This window comes from Panthera leo, chromosome B4 (assembly GCF_018350215.1).
Source record: "Panthera leo isolate Ple1 chromosome B4, P.leo_Ple1_pat1.1, whole genome shotgun sequence".
NCBI classification, from domain to species: domain Eukaryota; kingdom Metazoa; phylum Chordata; class Mammalia; order Carnivora; family Felidae; genus Panthera; species Panthera leo.
In genome coordinates, this window is record NC_056685.1 from 49,656,422 (window position 1) to 49,672,500 (window position 16,079).

The 16,079-nt window shown below is 34.0% G+C and overlaps 1 protein-coding gene across 4 annotated transcripts in view; it reads right to left on the minus strand.

Annotated features, from left to right (window-relative positions):
- Window positions 1–5,462: 5,462 nt before the first annotated feature.
- LMO3 (LIM domain only 3) overlaps window positions 5,463–16,079 on the minus strand; it is a 54,919-nt gene continuing 44,302 nt past the window's right edge. For all 4 annotated transcript variants that reach the window (XM_042948438.1, XM_042948437.1, XM_042948436.1 and 1 more), the window contains 2 exons: window positions 15,801–15,926; window positions 5,463–6,308 (listed from right to left, as the gene is read on the minus strand). In XM_042948438.1, coding sequence (XP_042804372.1) covers window positions 6,203–6,308; window positions 15,801–15,926 — 232 coding nt within the window. In that variant the 3' untranslated portion in view covers window positions 5,463–6,202. The remainder of the gene's footprint in view (window positions 6,309–15,800; window positions 15,927–16,079) is intronic.

Below are 16,079 nucleotides of genomic sequence, written 5' to 3' on the forward strand. Positions count from 1 at the left end.
AGCTCATTTGGCCATGTTCCTCCATGACTATCCCCACGCTAAGCCCTTCAGTTTAAGTACTAATATACCGAAAATACAGAACACTCTCGTGGGGTGAAAGTTGCCTTTAAGATGACTTAATCCAGAATGATTTAGGTTCACAAGGACCCCCAAATCTGGAAGTGATGCTGTAGTGATAGTGGCAAGCAGCTGAGGCAGTAAAGGAAGAACATCTTGGAAATTTTTCTGTGGTAATATGAGGTTGTAAACAATTGCATTTTGGTCTGGTCTATGTTAAGGATGACGGCTTTGCCCACTCTTGCTGTAGCCTGGCTTGCCATTGTAATTCTGAGATTAAAGAGTCCCTTAGGTATTTGGCAGCTGACCTAGAGCCAGGGTCCTGTATAGCTTGTGTATTTTAGACCAGTGAGCACATAGCTTGACACATAATACTATTCTTATCAACGTATAAAATATCAAAGACAAATAACATACTGATTTTATTATATTGACTTCTGAGACTGGTCTAGCTTTAACTCCCCATATTTATCCTGATGTCGAAAATTGAGGCTTTCTACTTCGAGTTACTCTCAAGTCTATGCTATCTCCTGTTCCTGATTCTCCTACACCAGGGATCTCCTATTTTAACTATCATAGCTTTGTGACTCAGATAAATTCTTTCATTGTGTGGTAGAAAGAAAGAGCTCTAAACCAGATGCATCTAGGAAAATATCACTCTTATTCCCACTTTTCATTTTTAATGATGAGACTAAGTCTGAAATATTTGTAATTTTCAACCAAGCACAGGTAACTTTCCAGTTCTTGGCTAGAAAATAATATTAATGGTGATATGACGATGATGATGATGATGGTGGTGGTGATAATGACAACCCTGCAAGAGATGTATAGTGAGTGGTTAAGCCCAAGAGCCAGAAAACCTATTTAAATCTATTTACAAGCTATACAACCTTGGGCAAGTTAAGCAAACTCTCCTGTTTTTATTTAAAATCTGTAAAATTGAGGTCCATGGTACCTATGTTACAAGGGTGTTGTGGAAATTACTTGGCGCAGAAAACTGCCTGATACATGGTAAGTGTGCCGTGCATGTTAGCTATTATTAAAAGCTATTGAAGATGAGTCATATAATGTTACATATGGACTGTTTTAGGTGATTTTAAGTCTTCTGCAGAAGTAGGGTTAAAACAAGATTTGGATAATCTATTTTCTGAATGTTTCTTGTTCTCATTTATCTTTGTACTGTGTCCATCAAATTCGGTACAATTAATGTCAAGCACCTTGCCCATAAAGCCAAAATATTCTGTAATCAGCTCTCCTATACCAATTTCATGAGTGTTCAGCTCCTCAGCCCAGAATACCAATTGTGTGAAAAATGCAATGAATTCCAATTCACTTTTGATTGCAGTGATCTGAACCAAACACGAAACCTAGTTGATCCAAGATGATTTGGGCTTTACAGTTTTGTGCATTACGTGGTCTGCACGCTCAAAACAGGAGGATCTTTGAATTTAACATATCTTTCTTTTCAGAAAACAGAATTCTTTTAATTAAAAACGTTTTTAAAAATTTCAGTATGTGTAATTGTTAACACCTGCTATGTGTTACCAACAGATGTTTCTTACTTACCTAAGGGAACTGTTATAATTATTCTATAAGCTTATTGGAATGGCATTTACCAAGATAGTTGGGGAACTTTAGTTGGTGACTTTGTATGTAATATTTGGTATCTCTTATAATCTCTTCCCCTATTGCTGTCAATCTCTACACACCCTCCTGAACACCCCCCCCCCAAAAAAAACCCTAAAATGTCCGTTTAGGGTACCACAACTTTTACAAAACTGGTCATGCATATTTCAGTCTTTGTAAAAAGTTACTGAAATTAAGTGTATTTTAAAGCATTTAAAATTTTACTTTTACATGTCCTAGCATCTCAACATGTAAGTCTTTTAAACGTAAAAGTACAACTTTTAGATAGATAATACCCGTCTAATGGCTTGGCCTCAACGGAAGCTATAGTACAAGTGAGAGCTGCCTTTATTTTTCCCATCATTTATAAGGTCTTAGAAGCAGTACACTTTCTGAATTCTTCATTTATGATACTAATCACACAATTACCTACAGGCATGTGTTAAATATGACACTGGTTTCAGCCAAACAATGGGCCAATTGCAAACAATGAATAAAGAGAGGCAACTCCATTTATAACTGCTGTTTCAACAGAGCTCCATTGTAATCATAGTGATCTGAGGGTGACTCATTAATTAATTGATGTTCTTTTTTATTATGTGCTATTGAGTTAATGAGTAATTTGTGTGAGATAATTCTCTGAACACATTGATTACTTGAGATATTTTCTGGGGCCTTCATACCAATGACATGCTGAATAGGTAGACGGTATTTGCTTTTGTGTGTTCATTATCAGGAGGTTTGAGATGAGTATAAACCAGTGCAAAGATACCCTTAAGTTTTCTGATGTATGAAGGGTCCTAAGTCAGCCCAGTAGGAGGCTGAATGCTCAGGTCAAGGCCTGTCATAGAGTAGATACTCAATAAATGTCAATCGAAATAATGGCTATATTAACGTTTTGCTCTCTGTTACCTTAACTTGCATTACAATCACATTTAAGAAATATCTATAATGGTGTTTTTAAGAAAAAGTAGTAATCAAAAGGCTTTTGCTAAAATTGTATTCTGCGCTAATGGCCTATTACAACGAACATGCAGATTGTTTTTGCAACTTACTGACGTGAATGTTAAACATGTTTGGCCTGTATCATTTCTATGAAATTGTTTAAGTGACTACTCTGAGAGCGGCTTGCCTAAAGTGATAGTTAAAAGGAAACCACTTGTGCATGGTATGTTTTACTACAGATATAATTTTCAGTACCCTGTTTCATTTAAGGCACAACATCTCTTCCTTGAAGATGTAGGATTTAGTTGAGTTTTTCTTTAGTTTTGTTTTAATTCATTATACACAAAATAGGAAATTTGAAATTTAGTCTGACAACAGCAACACCATGGCTTTCAGGAAGATCACTTGAAGTTTGCATAAATGTACCAAATTACACCCAGCAATTGCTACCTTCATTTTTAACAGTTTTATTTTCCCCACAAAAGTAAATAGCAATAAACTACCTAGCTCAGAGATCCTAAATACAACATTTGGAGAAAGCATCTGAGGTACTTTGTCTATGCTTTAGGTTATGATTTACCTTTTGAAAGTAAATGTGCTTACACACTTCATTCTTTTTTCATGGACTCCACGTCTGCTTTCTAGATAGTATCTTGGCTTTTGCCAATTAAGCGCAATCAAATAGTATAAGACCCCTTTTATTAAAAACATAAATCCAAATATTAAAAAAAAGTGAATGAAAGAATCCAGCAGATATTTATTAAGCAAGATGAAAGTGAAATTACAAACACAGGTCAGCTTTTAAACTCAGCGAGCACTCTGGTGGAGTGGAGGTGCCTGGTCCTTCATCGCAGGCAGCCGCTAGGAGACGCAGGTTAGGAAGGGAGCTTGCTTGAGAAATCAAAGCTCCTTTGGAGGTGTCCTACTGGAGGCGCCGGATGATGAGCTAAGTGACATCAAGGCCACACAACACAAAGAGGTGAGTTGACAACAATTCAGGGACTTTGCGTAGTTAAGACAATTAGCTTAGTACTTCAGGTCAAAAATGCTACTATTTATGGGCAATTAGCTATAAAATGACCCATTTCTGTCTGGTTTCACAATTTCATGGAGATTAAAGATAATCTAAAGAGATTAAGGCCTTAATCTTTAATCCAGGTGAGTAATTTTGTTTGTAGTAAAAAGCATAAGAATTAATTCCCGAAAGATTTACGAAAAGAAAAGGCAATAAAAACTTGTTTGGTCTTTGGGTGGCAAGGATAACTGAACAGCTTCCTGAAGCTTAGAGAAGTTTGTTCCCAATTTACAAGTATTTTAACATATTGATAAACATATGCAAAACCATTTAAATCTAAAAAAGATCATTTGAAAAAGATACTGGCAATTAAAATTTTACATCCACATGAATTTCAGACACCTCTTAATGGGGACTAGCAGGGCTGCTTAAGAAAACCACTTTTCACATATCCCTCCGCCCCTCCCCCCTCCCCCCATTTGTTTGATTTTGTGGTTTTGGCTATGCAAGTCTTATCATGAAACAAATGTAAGGCTCTAAGGCTAAAATAATAGTTATTCTGTGAGCCCCAAATAGCTATTTCTGCAATTCTTTTTTTTTTTCAGTATATCTCACATCTGGGGGACATGTGACTTGAACACTCTTAACCATGAAGTATTTGTAAAAATACATATCATTCACTTTTCACAGAACCATTTTCTTAAAAATGAGAGGCAATAACCAGATTCACATGCAGGTTCATAATAAAGCTTTGTTTTTTTTTTTTTAAACAACTAAAATCCACACCAGCATTATTTTCAGTTTAATATTTTGGCCCCAAACCAAGAATCCAGGTATCACATTTAATTTTCATCGGCAATGCATATATTGGCAGGACAAAATATGTATGCAAATAACACTGGGAAATATTGTTTCCTATACAAGTGATTAAGAAAAAAGTAGAGAAAAAAGAAAATCCATAGCACTAAATTTGCTCTAATAAAAATATGCTTCACTGTGCCTGTGTGGAATTCGATTTGCTGAAAAGTTGTTCTATTCCAGGGAGCAGAAGCAAAGTAGCAAAGTGTCAGCAACCCAGAAGAAGGGATCATAGTCTTATTTTTATTCCCTTAATTGTAATTTAAATAATCAGTCTCCATAATTTCTTTCTAGAAAGCTTTTTTCTTTATCAGCTATCATGTTGGTAAGGGAATAATTTTTCACCTTTGAAAAATGGAATGGCAGATTTCAGCCTTAAGTGTGATATGTTCTGAGCCGGTAACTACTTAAAGAAAAGCATGAGTAAGACACGTCAAACTTTTAAAGTCTTCATGTTTGAACATTAAAATAAGTGTCAGGTAAATGCAGAAAAATATATAATCACCAGTCTTCAGCTTTTTAACAATCCCTTTGTTTCTCTTCTTCTAGAAAATTCTGTGAGCACTATGTTGCTCTGATCAAAAGTAACCTTCTCAAATATCATCATAACTTCGATGTGCATTCTCATGGTTTCAGTAGGTTTGCACTCAAATTCTTTCAGTGCCAGAAATTTATCAAGCCATAAAGTTATTAAACCCTTAGCTCTTACGGAGAAATCTGGGCAAAATTTGTACAAGAAATTTATCATTTTAAAATTATCTCACAATAGTGGTGTAACACTTTTTTTAAAGTAACCCTTTGGAAAAATTTTATATGATACCCAAAGGCACTAGTTTACATAAGGGGTAAATGGCTGAAAAAAAATAAATAAAACAAAGCCATTGGCCATTGTGTAGATAAAGAGCACAGCAAAAAAAAAAAAAAAAAAAAAAAAAAAAAAGTAAAAGGATAACTGCTAAGCTTTAAAGTTATTCTAAAAATGGCACTTTTCACGTTGGTATAAAATGAAAGTGCTTTAAGATGAAATTTTTATGCATTTTTTAAAGCTGATCTTTAACCCCCTGAAAATAGGGGGTTATAACGAGAACACTGATAGACTCTAAATCATAGTGGCAATAATATTGGATGTTGCTAAAATGCTTTGTGGGTGTCTTCATTTTTTTTAGTATTTTAATGTTGATAGACTTGCTTTATCTATATGTGTATCATTAGTGAGAGATTTGCTCTTCAATTCTTTACTAGAAAGTTACAGCTCATTTAAAATAGCTGGTAGATACAGAAAGCATAAATATACAGTAAGTTTAAACACTGATTGTACTAAATGCAACAATACAAAGAAGCAAACAGAACACAAATGGTAACACAATAAAACTGTATTACATTTGTGCTTCAAATATTACAATACATTATATACAATAGTCGAAAATAAACATCTCATGCCAAGTGACACAAAAACGAATAGCAAGCAAAAAAATCCAGCAATATGTACATTACTTTTTTCTTTAATAATAAACATTCAACTCTGAACTGGGGCAATTTCACTACATACAGATGCAGTCCGCCTTTTATTCCATATAACCATCCTGCTTTCCTATATCTACGCTATTCAGTAGGTTCCTGTGTCAATTCTTATATACACGTGGAGCAAAAAAGATAAAAGAATGTAGTGCTTTGTATTCTTAATGGGGTGATGTTGATAGATCAGCGAACCTGGGGGGCATAACCTTCTTTCATTAAACCTTCCTCGTAGTCCGTCTGGCAAAGGATCATGTTATTCTTTAGGAAAAATTTGTCTCCAACACAAAATCTGAAAATATTTTAAAAAATAAAATGCGTTAAGATAATTTCAGGTCCATAGATTTGAAGATTTCTTTCCCCAATAATAATTTCACACAGTAATTCCCTGAATTTGAAAGCTTGGTTTAGAAAATTGCCTTTATTGTCGAAACTAAACCATGTCAGTCATTTAATGAAACATTACATGCAAAATTTGAAATCCTACATTTATATATAAAAAGCAAAGGAAAAATGAGGAAAATACCTTGGGTGGCAGAGGTGATTTTTATTGCCACTTTGGAAAGAAAAAAAAATAATTGATCTATATTTACAGTCATTAAAATAAAAAAAGAATGATAATATTTCACTGGAGTGATTATGGAAGATTTCATCACTGGCCATTTATTCACTTTATTAAAAAAAGGTAAAAGGCATTAAAATGTATCAAACAATTAGAAAGCAGCCCATTTTAAAGCTTCCCATTTAAAGCTTCCCTCTACTCTCTGTTATTAAAATGTGATTAAATTCTAGTAATTTGGAAGTGATTGTTCTGAAGTAAAAGTTGTTTTAGCATCAGACTCTGATGCTGGGCCATATTCTTTTGTTTGTGGCAAGTTCACCAACTATGAAATATTAAATGTCATTACTTAGAGCACTTCCAATTAAACCAAAGGGAGTAACCTGAATGAACTTCTTAATATTGATGTGATAAATAAACTAGTTTCCAGTAGCTAATTATGTATTTTATTCTATAAAGCATTGTTTAATGTGCAAGATTGTAATGTTTTTAATAAGTGCTGTTTTTGTATAATTTCCCAGTGGTGACACTTTGGACACAATTAAGGTCAGAAATAAATGCTTGTGCTGTTTCCAGTACATTTAACAATAAAGTAACTCTGGGGAGATCTGTATATATTTTTAATTGTAACAATTTAACCTTCAAACAGCAGTGTCTAGTAGAGTTGACCCAGTAAAACTACTTGTAATTATACAAGTTGACCCCACTGACCTTTGATAGTGGTCTCTCTTTATCAGATAGTCAATTTCGAATGATGTTCAAGCAGAAATCTTAGTGGATAGATTAAATTGTGTAGTGAAAGCAACCCTTTAATGTTTTGTGAAGTTGAAGGTTTAAATGAGGAGCAGTTGGACTGATTTACATTTGCAAAGATTGGAATGCTAGACAAACAGTGAACCTATTTATTTTCCAACTGGGTAGCTTTGGAAATTTATCCTTATTCTAGCTAAGTAGATAGAGGGGAAAATAGTGTAATAAAAAAAGTAGATTGAAAAGAATTAGCTTTCCTCTTAAAGGAAGATTGGTCTGTTTATTTGTGGAATTTACTTTTTTTTTTTCCCCAGGATTACTGCCTGCTGATGATGTTGATTGAAAGTACAGACTAAGCACTGATCTTGAAATCCTGGAGTTTGTGGCCAAGGCTATTGGATACAATGAACATTCGAGTTTGAACCTTAAGTATATCTTCTTTTTTATCAGTTGCAAACTATAACCTTTAAATATTGTGCTTAAAAAGTGCTGTTTGAATAAACGAGTTTTTGTAGACTCGCAATGATTATCCTAATCATTAAGATATGTTGAATAAAAGGACATATTTCTTTTGTTGGACAGAATTAGCCAAATTAGATACTTATCTTTTACGTGAGATTACATTAAATAGCATGTAGGATATATCTGATTACTGTTCAAAACTTTCAATATATATTAGTGTTGAAATTAATTCGAACTAATAAACTAATAAAAGAACACATAAAAATAAATAAATTCAACAAATGCTCTTGTGTTCTAGCTGATATTACTGAATTCTTTTTTTTTCTCTAAAAACCAACTGAATTGGAAATACTCTTTCAACTCCATATTGTCTAAAATTCTGCTTTAATTTTCTAACAAGTCCCCCAATTCTATTCACCATCAAAAAAAAAAAACCCAAAACATGTTTTAAAAAATTAAGTTCTATGTCTAACTTGGGGCTTGAACTCACAACCCAGAGATCAAGAGTCACATGCTCTACCGACTGAGTCAGCTGGGCACCCCAAATAAAAACTTTTTTTTTGGTCATCTAAAGATATGTCAAATATATAATATATATAATATAATATATATAATATATATAATATAACTTACCTTCAGAAGTATTGAAATTTAATAATTTTTGTTTATAGATTAATAAATTCAGGGTAATTATAATAAGAAAAGCATTGAACCAAGAGCCTGGGGATCTAGTCCTGAGCCCTGATGCTATCACCTACCCAGTGCAACTTATAGGGTACATTGGAGTCAGTTCTGTGTAGGTAATATAAAACAGCTACATCACTGGATTGTAGGGATGTTAAATTAAGAAGTATATGAGAGGCAAAGTGGCATATTGTAATGAATAGGATTCAAATCCCAACCTTCCGCTTATGATATTGAAGATGAAATGTCATTTTTTTCTTATATTTAAAAAATTTTTTTAATGTTTATTTTTGAGAGAGACAGAGAGAGAGAGAGAGAGAGAGAGAGAGAGAGAGAGACCAAGTGAGAGCAGGGGAGGGGCAGAAAGAGAGAGAGGGAGACACAGAATCTGAAGCAGGCTCCAGGCACCAAGCTGTCAGCACAGAGCCTGATGTAGGGCTCGAATCCACGGACCGCGAGATTATGACCTGAGCTGAAGCCGGATGCTCAACTGACTAAGCCACCCAGGTGCCCCTTTCCTATCTTTAATATAAATGTATCTTTTATAAGTTTGTGTTAAATAGTACAAATGAAGTATGTAAAGCTTCACCTCGATGTTTGGAGTGTAGATAATTATTATAGTCACCTCCTATATATATATATATATATATATATATATAAAGTGCTTACCATGTGCTAGTGCTAAGCATGTATATACATGATTACATTTATTTATGTTCAACTGAGAAAGTAAATATTATTATTGCCTTTTTCAGATGAAAAACCTAAGGCTTCCTCCAAGAATTAAAAAAATCTGCTCAAGGCTCGATAGCTATAATATGTATGATAGAGGAAGGAAAGGGGTTCTGATCTCTTTGGGCTCAAGACATGGAGGCAATAAAGCATTAGCCCAGAAAGTTAATACAGGTTTTTTGTATTGTTAGTATTCCTTTGTATAACTTTAAAAAACGTCTGCCTACCATTCAATGAGATATTGGTAACATAAATGGGATTTATCTAAAGTATTCCTATCTAAAATATTTTGTTACTAATGTTGTCAACTGGACAAAGTACATCTTGTGTGCATTTCAATTTATACTTAAAGGTCAAGACAAAACAGAACATGGGTAAGAAATGTCACACTTCCCCATATAACTTAAAACATTTTGAAAGCTATGGTTAAAGCAGATTATACTGCTTTGCAATTAGGTTTGGTATACTCCTTTAAAATGCTCCACATATAAACATGAAGAAATTGCAGAAACAGCAATGCAGATGTTAGATGCTTAACAAAATAATCTATAGCTGTGATTTTGTAAGAAAAGCTAATTTCTACTGTTATGAGCTCCTTATGAGATTTAGCACTGGCAGAAAAAAATATTATAGAAGCAGTGATGGCCAGAGGATACTGTAAGTATATTAATAGGTCAGGCTAAAATTCCTGAAAATAAGCTGATAATCTTCCTTGTAATCTAATCCTAATTGCTTATGGTATAGTCAGCTCAATTAATTTTGCCTTCATTAAAAAAAAAAGTATGTTAAGGAATAAAAAGATGCCCAATCATATTATTGTGCCATTTAATCTTGATGTTTTGGAGTTAATAATAACAGATTTAATTTCCAGATATTTTGGAGTGACTCTAATTGAACTCATATGGTCTTAGAGATTTGAGGAGTACAGAAAATAAATATAACTAATAAAACACCTTTATAAAATATGGGGCTTAGAGTAGTCTTAAGCAGGTTTTCAAAAGCCTCTGCAAAGAAGCCTCTATTTGTAACATCCTTTTAACATCCTTTCTAAGGAAAGGATGAAAATGTTAACTTAGTCATCATATTTTAACCCTGAGGTTAGTGGCTGTCAATTATAATTAGTTCCCATCTCCACAATACTTTAAAAAGAGTCGGGGTGGGGGGGCATTATTTCAAATGTCTCTATTTTCTATTTGGCATCCTCAGTTACTAAAGATGGAGATTTTAATCCTATACTTTGTTTTCAGTAAGAGATGCTGATTATATAGCGATCATCTCACCACTATACACTGTGCACCCATTTACTGTCTTTTCCCAATGACTCTCCAGTTGTTATAATATACTTCATTCCTAATCATCTTTTCTGCACCAACTTACACTACTCACATCCCAAATCCTGCTATAAATTATTCAAAGCCTACCTTACTTTAACTTCACTCTATCTATTCCCATTTATATCTGCTTAGTCAGAAAATAAAATACCCCTCTTGGAACAGTCCAGGACCTGCATATCAGCTCTGAGTCTGAAGACTAAAACCAGACTGGCTGGGTTCAGATTTTGAGGCTACCACTTTCTATCTGTGTTTTCTTGGGCAAGTTACTTAAATTTTCCATACTTCAGTTACCTCATCTGTAAAATGAGGCTAGTAACAGTACCTAATTATATTGAATATTGAATGAGCACAGGTGAAACAGAACAGTGTCTGGTGTATGATCACCACTATATAAGAATTCTGCTCTCAAGGGCTCCTGGGTGGCTCAGTTGGTTAAGTGTCCAACTCTTGATCTTTGCTCAGGTCATGATCTCATGGTTCATGGGTTCAAGCCCTGCATCAGGCTCTGAGCTGACAGCACAGAGCCTGCTTGGGATTCTGTCTCCCTCTCTTTTTACCTCTCCCCCCGATCGCTCTCTTTCTCTCAAAAATAAAAAGAAAAACTTTAAAAAAATTAAAAAAAAAAAAAGAAGAATTCTACTATCATTATTATTTGCCAATGATAATCTTTTCACCTTTGCTTAAAGCCGTTCTTTAGCCAGGACTATTTCTCCCTTTTTACCATATATTTAAATTCTAAAAATTCTTCAGTTTCCCTTCCCTCCATCAATATTCCCTGGCCATGTCAACTCATTCTGATCCTTCCCAGAGCACTTATTTATTGGCATATCATTTACTTTGGCATTTCAAATTTTCTTATGAATGCGTAACAAGTTTTCCAAACTGGTCTGCAGTGCTGAGGTAAGTGGCCATGAGCTGTATTTCTTTTGAATCCCTTGAAATACCACCATAAATTGTGCTACCACTTGAGGTGGGTGGTCAGTAAATACTGGTTAAGACAGATTTATTCCAGAACCGAATAGCTTTAGATAACAAAGGTATTTTAGATAGAGCATTTAAGTTTGTATTCATTTTGACTTTCATTCATTGACTTCCTCCCTTTACAAGTTCATCTCCTTCTGGTCTGCATGCCATTCCCTACTTCTCCATATCCCTACCAAACTCCCTCTGTAATCTCTGAGCACACTGAGTACTTTTCATTTCCTGCACACATTAAATGCTTTCACACTCCCATGCCTTGCATGATGCTCCATCTGTCTGGGAAACCCTTTTCTCACTGCTCCTTGGCTTCCTCCTCTTCCCCAGCCCCCACCAGACACAGTTCCTACATTCCACCCAGTCCAAGGGAGGTTTTTTTTTGAAACCCAGCACATCAACCCTTTGATGCTTCTCTAAGACTTCAAGAAGGACAGACCTCTCTTCCCTCGGTATAGATCTGTTTAGCATCGATTACACTCTTCTGTGACTCTTTGATGTCCTGTCTCTGCCATAGCTCTGAATATCCCTAAGAGAGAAACTAGATTTATTCACCTCTCTTTCCAGAGCCTAGCACAGTGCTTTTGTTCTTTAGTGTTACACAATTCTACATATCTGAGGCCATTTCATTAACATGTTTTTTTTCTTTTCTTATAAAACCATCGCTTAGTTTTATAGAATTGTCTAAGGAGGAAGGGCTTAATCACCTTTAAGAAATTAACTTATTACACCAAATTTTCCAATTCTGAATGAGAGTCAAGTTATCATATAAGATGCTCAAAATAGCATTCCTCTGCTTCCCTTAAAATAGAAAAAAAATTAGATTTTTAATTCAGGATTCACATCTTTAACCGTACCTCTCTAAAAAGGGCAAAGATGGGTATGTTCAAGAAACAACCAATCCTGAAAAGTTATTTTTACTACTGTTTTGAAAACATTCAGCAATGCTTTAGATCTTAATGATATTTTGATTTAAAAGTTAAGCTAAAATGACTGCTAAATAAAATTCATAAGCATTTCTAATACCACAATTTCAGATGTCAATAAAGTTTGCTTAAGGGAAAGTGCCTATAAATTACCTATTTGCTTTGTGTTTCACTTGAAAAGGTGCAAGGCTATAATAATGATTTGGCTCCTGAAAGTATAGGCTTGTGTGGCATATGGCTTTATTGGAGAGGATTCCCCCAGCAAATGTCAAAGTAAAAAGAAAATCTCCTATATTGAAAACCTTCTGCATTCAGAGTAACAAAATTTGCCTGCTTTGCTTGACTGATGAAGATTAGCTGACTTCTTGCATTAAAGAAGTTTGTCTTGTAGGGGCTGAAGTGACAAGACAATAACTAAGTGCTAATTGTGCATAACCAGCACTAAAGATATGCAGTCCCATTATGGCATGTAATAAATGAAGCGAACACAGAAATATATTAGGTACTTTAATAATGATACTAGAATAGTATTTTGCAGCAATAAGAATGTGAACAGTTTTAGAGTCAAAATTTAGGAGTGTTTGTCTTACTTGACTGAGTTCTACTGAGGAGATAGACTTAATTGTGAATGCAACTTTTTATTTCAATGGTGAAATAAAATTGATATATGATTTGTAAATAGCATTAACAACCTACAATTACTTTGCATCATAATAGAATTTAGGCAGGGTTTAGCACTTGAATGATGTTTTAATTTTCTGTGTAGAACATGGATAAAATAGGGTGGCCTGCCCTAATAGAAAAATGGACAAAGGGCATAAACAGGCAGTTCCCTGAAAGAGGAACTATCCAAGGGCCACTAGTAATCAAATAAATACTAATTAAAAATTATAATGGGACACCATCTCTCATCACTCAAGGTGACAAGGATTTCTTTTTAAATAATAATTCCCAATGTTAGAGTGAATGTAAGGGAATACATAGCTTTTACATTTCTGGTATAAGAATAATTGGTACAACTTTTCTAGAGAGCATTTTAACAATATATCACATAAGCCTTTAAACAGTTATATAGTTTGTCCAATTAATTATGCTCCTGTGAATTTATCCTAACACAGACTTGAATATTGTCTGATTATAAAATCCATATTATGTTGATAATATTGATGATATAAAAATGTGAAGAAATAGCTTACACGTCTGATGATAGAAGACTGATTTATATATATGAAGCTCTATACATAAAACTGGACACCAGAAAGCTTAAAATATCTTAAAAGAATTTCTAAGGGCAAGTAAACGAGCATACTATATTAAATTTAAAAAGTCCAAATATCAAACATTAGGATTCTTCCCTGTTCTTCTCCTTTAAGCAGCTCAACTGTGGATATATTATAAAATATATGCTGCATATCATTTGTCATTTGTCATATATGCATAAGAAAACATGTGGCTAGCAACATCTAAATATTAAAATACTTCTTTTAGAATAGTGAGACATGGGACAATATGATTCTTTATCTCCTTCTATTTTCCAAAATTTCTATGAATATGGAACCTTTTGTAAGTAGAAAAGCAGTAAATGTTATTATTGCATAAAGGTAACTGTATTGTTAATGGATGTGTTAGTGGATCAATAGCAGAAGTAAACAGAAGTATTCTAAATTTACTACTAATACACCTTTAAGATATATACACTTATAGGTACACATGTGTGTAAATGTATCTGTATCAATGTGTGGATATTTGTGCTCATGTACCTATATCCTTACGCACATATTTGCCAATTTTTTTCTGGCTAAATGTCACCATAGAGTGAATTAACCTGCTTTAGTTCCAAAAACTTGCTGGGAAGACTCAAGGTGTTGTAAGCTGACCTCTTGAATTATTTCCTGGATAAATTATATATTGCAAGGTATATTGGGTACCTCTCTGAACATCTGCATCTAGCAGGAGGTATCACTGAGATATAGCTCTTGGGTAAAAACCAAGTTAATGGAATATTATTTGGTAAAAGTAAATTATAAACATCAAGGTACAATAGCTACTTTTTTTAGAACCATTTGTGTTCCTGCTATTTAATATAAGTTATTTCATTGAATTTTCAAAATGTGCAAGATAGATATGAGTGCCTCTGTTTTCAGAGTGTGGAAACCAATCTCAGAGGTTAAGTAACATACTCAAGATAACAAAGCTGATATAGGATGGGGCTAGAATTTGAATCCTGTTTGCACTGTAAACATTGGGTTCTTTCTGGGATATACAGGGCTTCATAGGAAGATGTTGCAGTGAAAACAGTAAAGCGGGGCAAATTACTGTAACTGAGAACTTGATGCAACTAATGTGTCCTGATTATATACTATATCCAGGTGTTTTCACACTCACATTGAATTTATTTTCATTAAAATCTATTAAGTGTGCTAATTTTTTAAATGTGTTTTAATGATATGTGCAGTTGCATATTCTAATATCCTCTGCATTTCTCTTAAAAAAGGTATCAGTAGTATATAGTTCCCACTGGAAATAAAAGTTACAGCTTTCAATAAGGACAAATGGGATAAATTGATAATACTTTGAGATGAAAGAATTCTCTGAGATTGACTAATCCAGCTCCCTTATGTTGTAAATGAGAAAAACTGAGGTCAAGAGAGCTCAAATGGTTGACATATGGACATACATCTTGTTAGGGGCAAAGTCCAGACTAGAATTCGGGTTTCTAGACTTGTTGTGCAACACTCTTCCCATTTTCCTATGATGCCTGTCCAATGCTGGTAAGTATTTAATTATAAGCTATATTTGGCCTCATTCCCAAAGAGACTTAAAGTAACTTAAAAAGTACATCTAAAACAAGGTTAAAATTCAAGATAAGAAATCAAGAGATAGGGCAACTATAAATATGAAAACTAAGCTGAAGACACACTACTTCCTACAAATCCCTGTATATTTATTTGCCTCAGTGCACATGTGTTTGCTCACAGTACAAAAAAGTAAAGATTTTAAGCTTACTTTTAAAAAGAAAGAAAAATTTAAGGATATTTTTAAAATTTTAAAGTAAAATTTAAAGATATTTTAAACCGACTTTTTAAAAAGACAAACACAAGAAAGAATGCATAATAAGAAAACTAAAGTTTATAGTGGTATCTTCATTTCATATCACATCCTGTTAGATGATGCTTTTCCTTCAGGTAGTTTTCAGACCTTTTCCCCCAGCGGTTTGTTTCTGGCACCAAGTGAATATTTGCAGAAAACAAAAATGCTGAGATTAACTGCTTTAAGTAAAAAATACAATTCCCGCCTATTAAATAAATAATAGCAAAGAGAGGTTTACCATTTTTCCAGACACCAGAATGAAATCTGCTTACCTCTGATTACAAAGCTGACATGCAAAGCAGTCCAGGTGGTAAACATTGTCCTTGGCACGCATCACCATCTCAAAGGCAGGGATGAGCTTACTACAGGCAGCACAGTTTCCCGTTACACCGAAGAGCCTGGAACAATAAACATTTTTTTTCAAACTCTTACAGGGAGATCTGAGATCATGACTAAGAAGGTGCTAATATACCCCATAAAGCTATCAATACACAATGCCTTCTGATGTATACAAGTAGGTTTTATCCTAGGCGGATACATAAATATTCTTC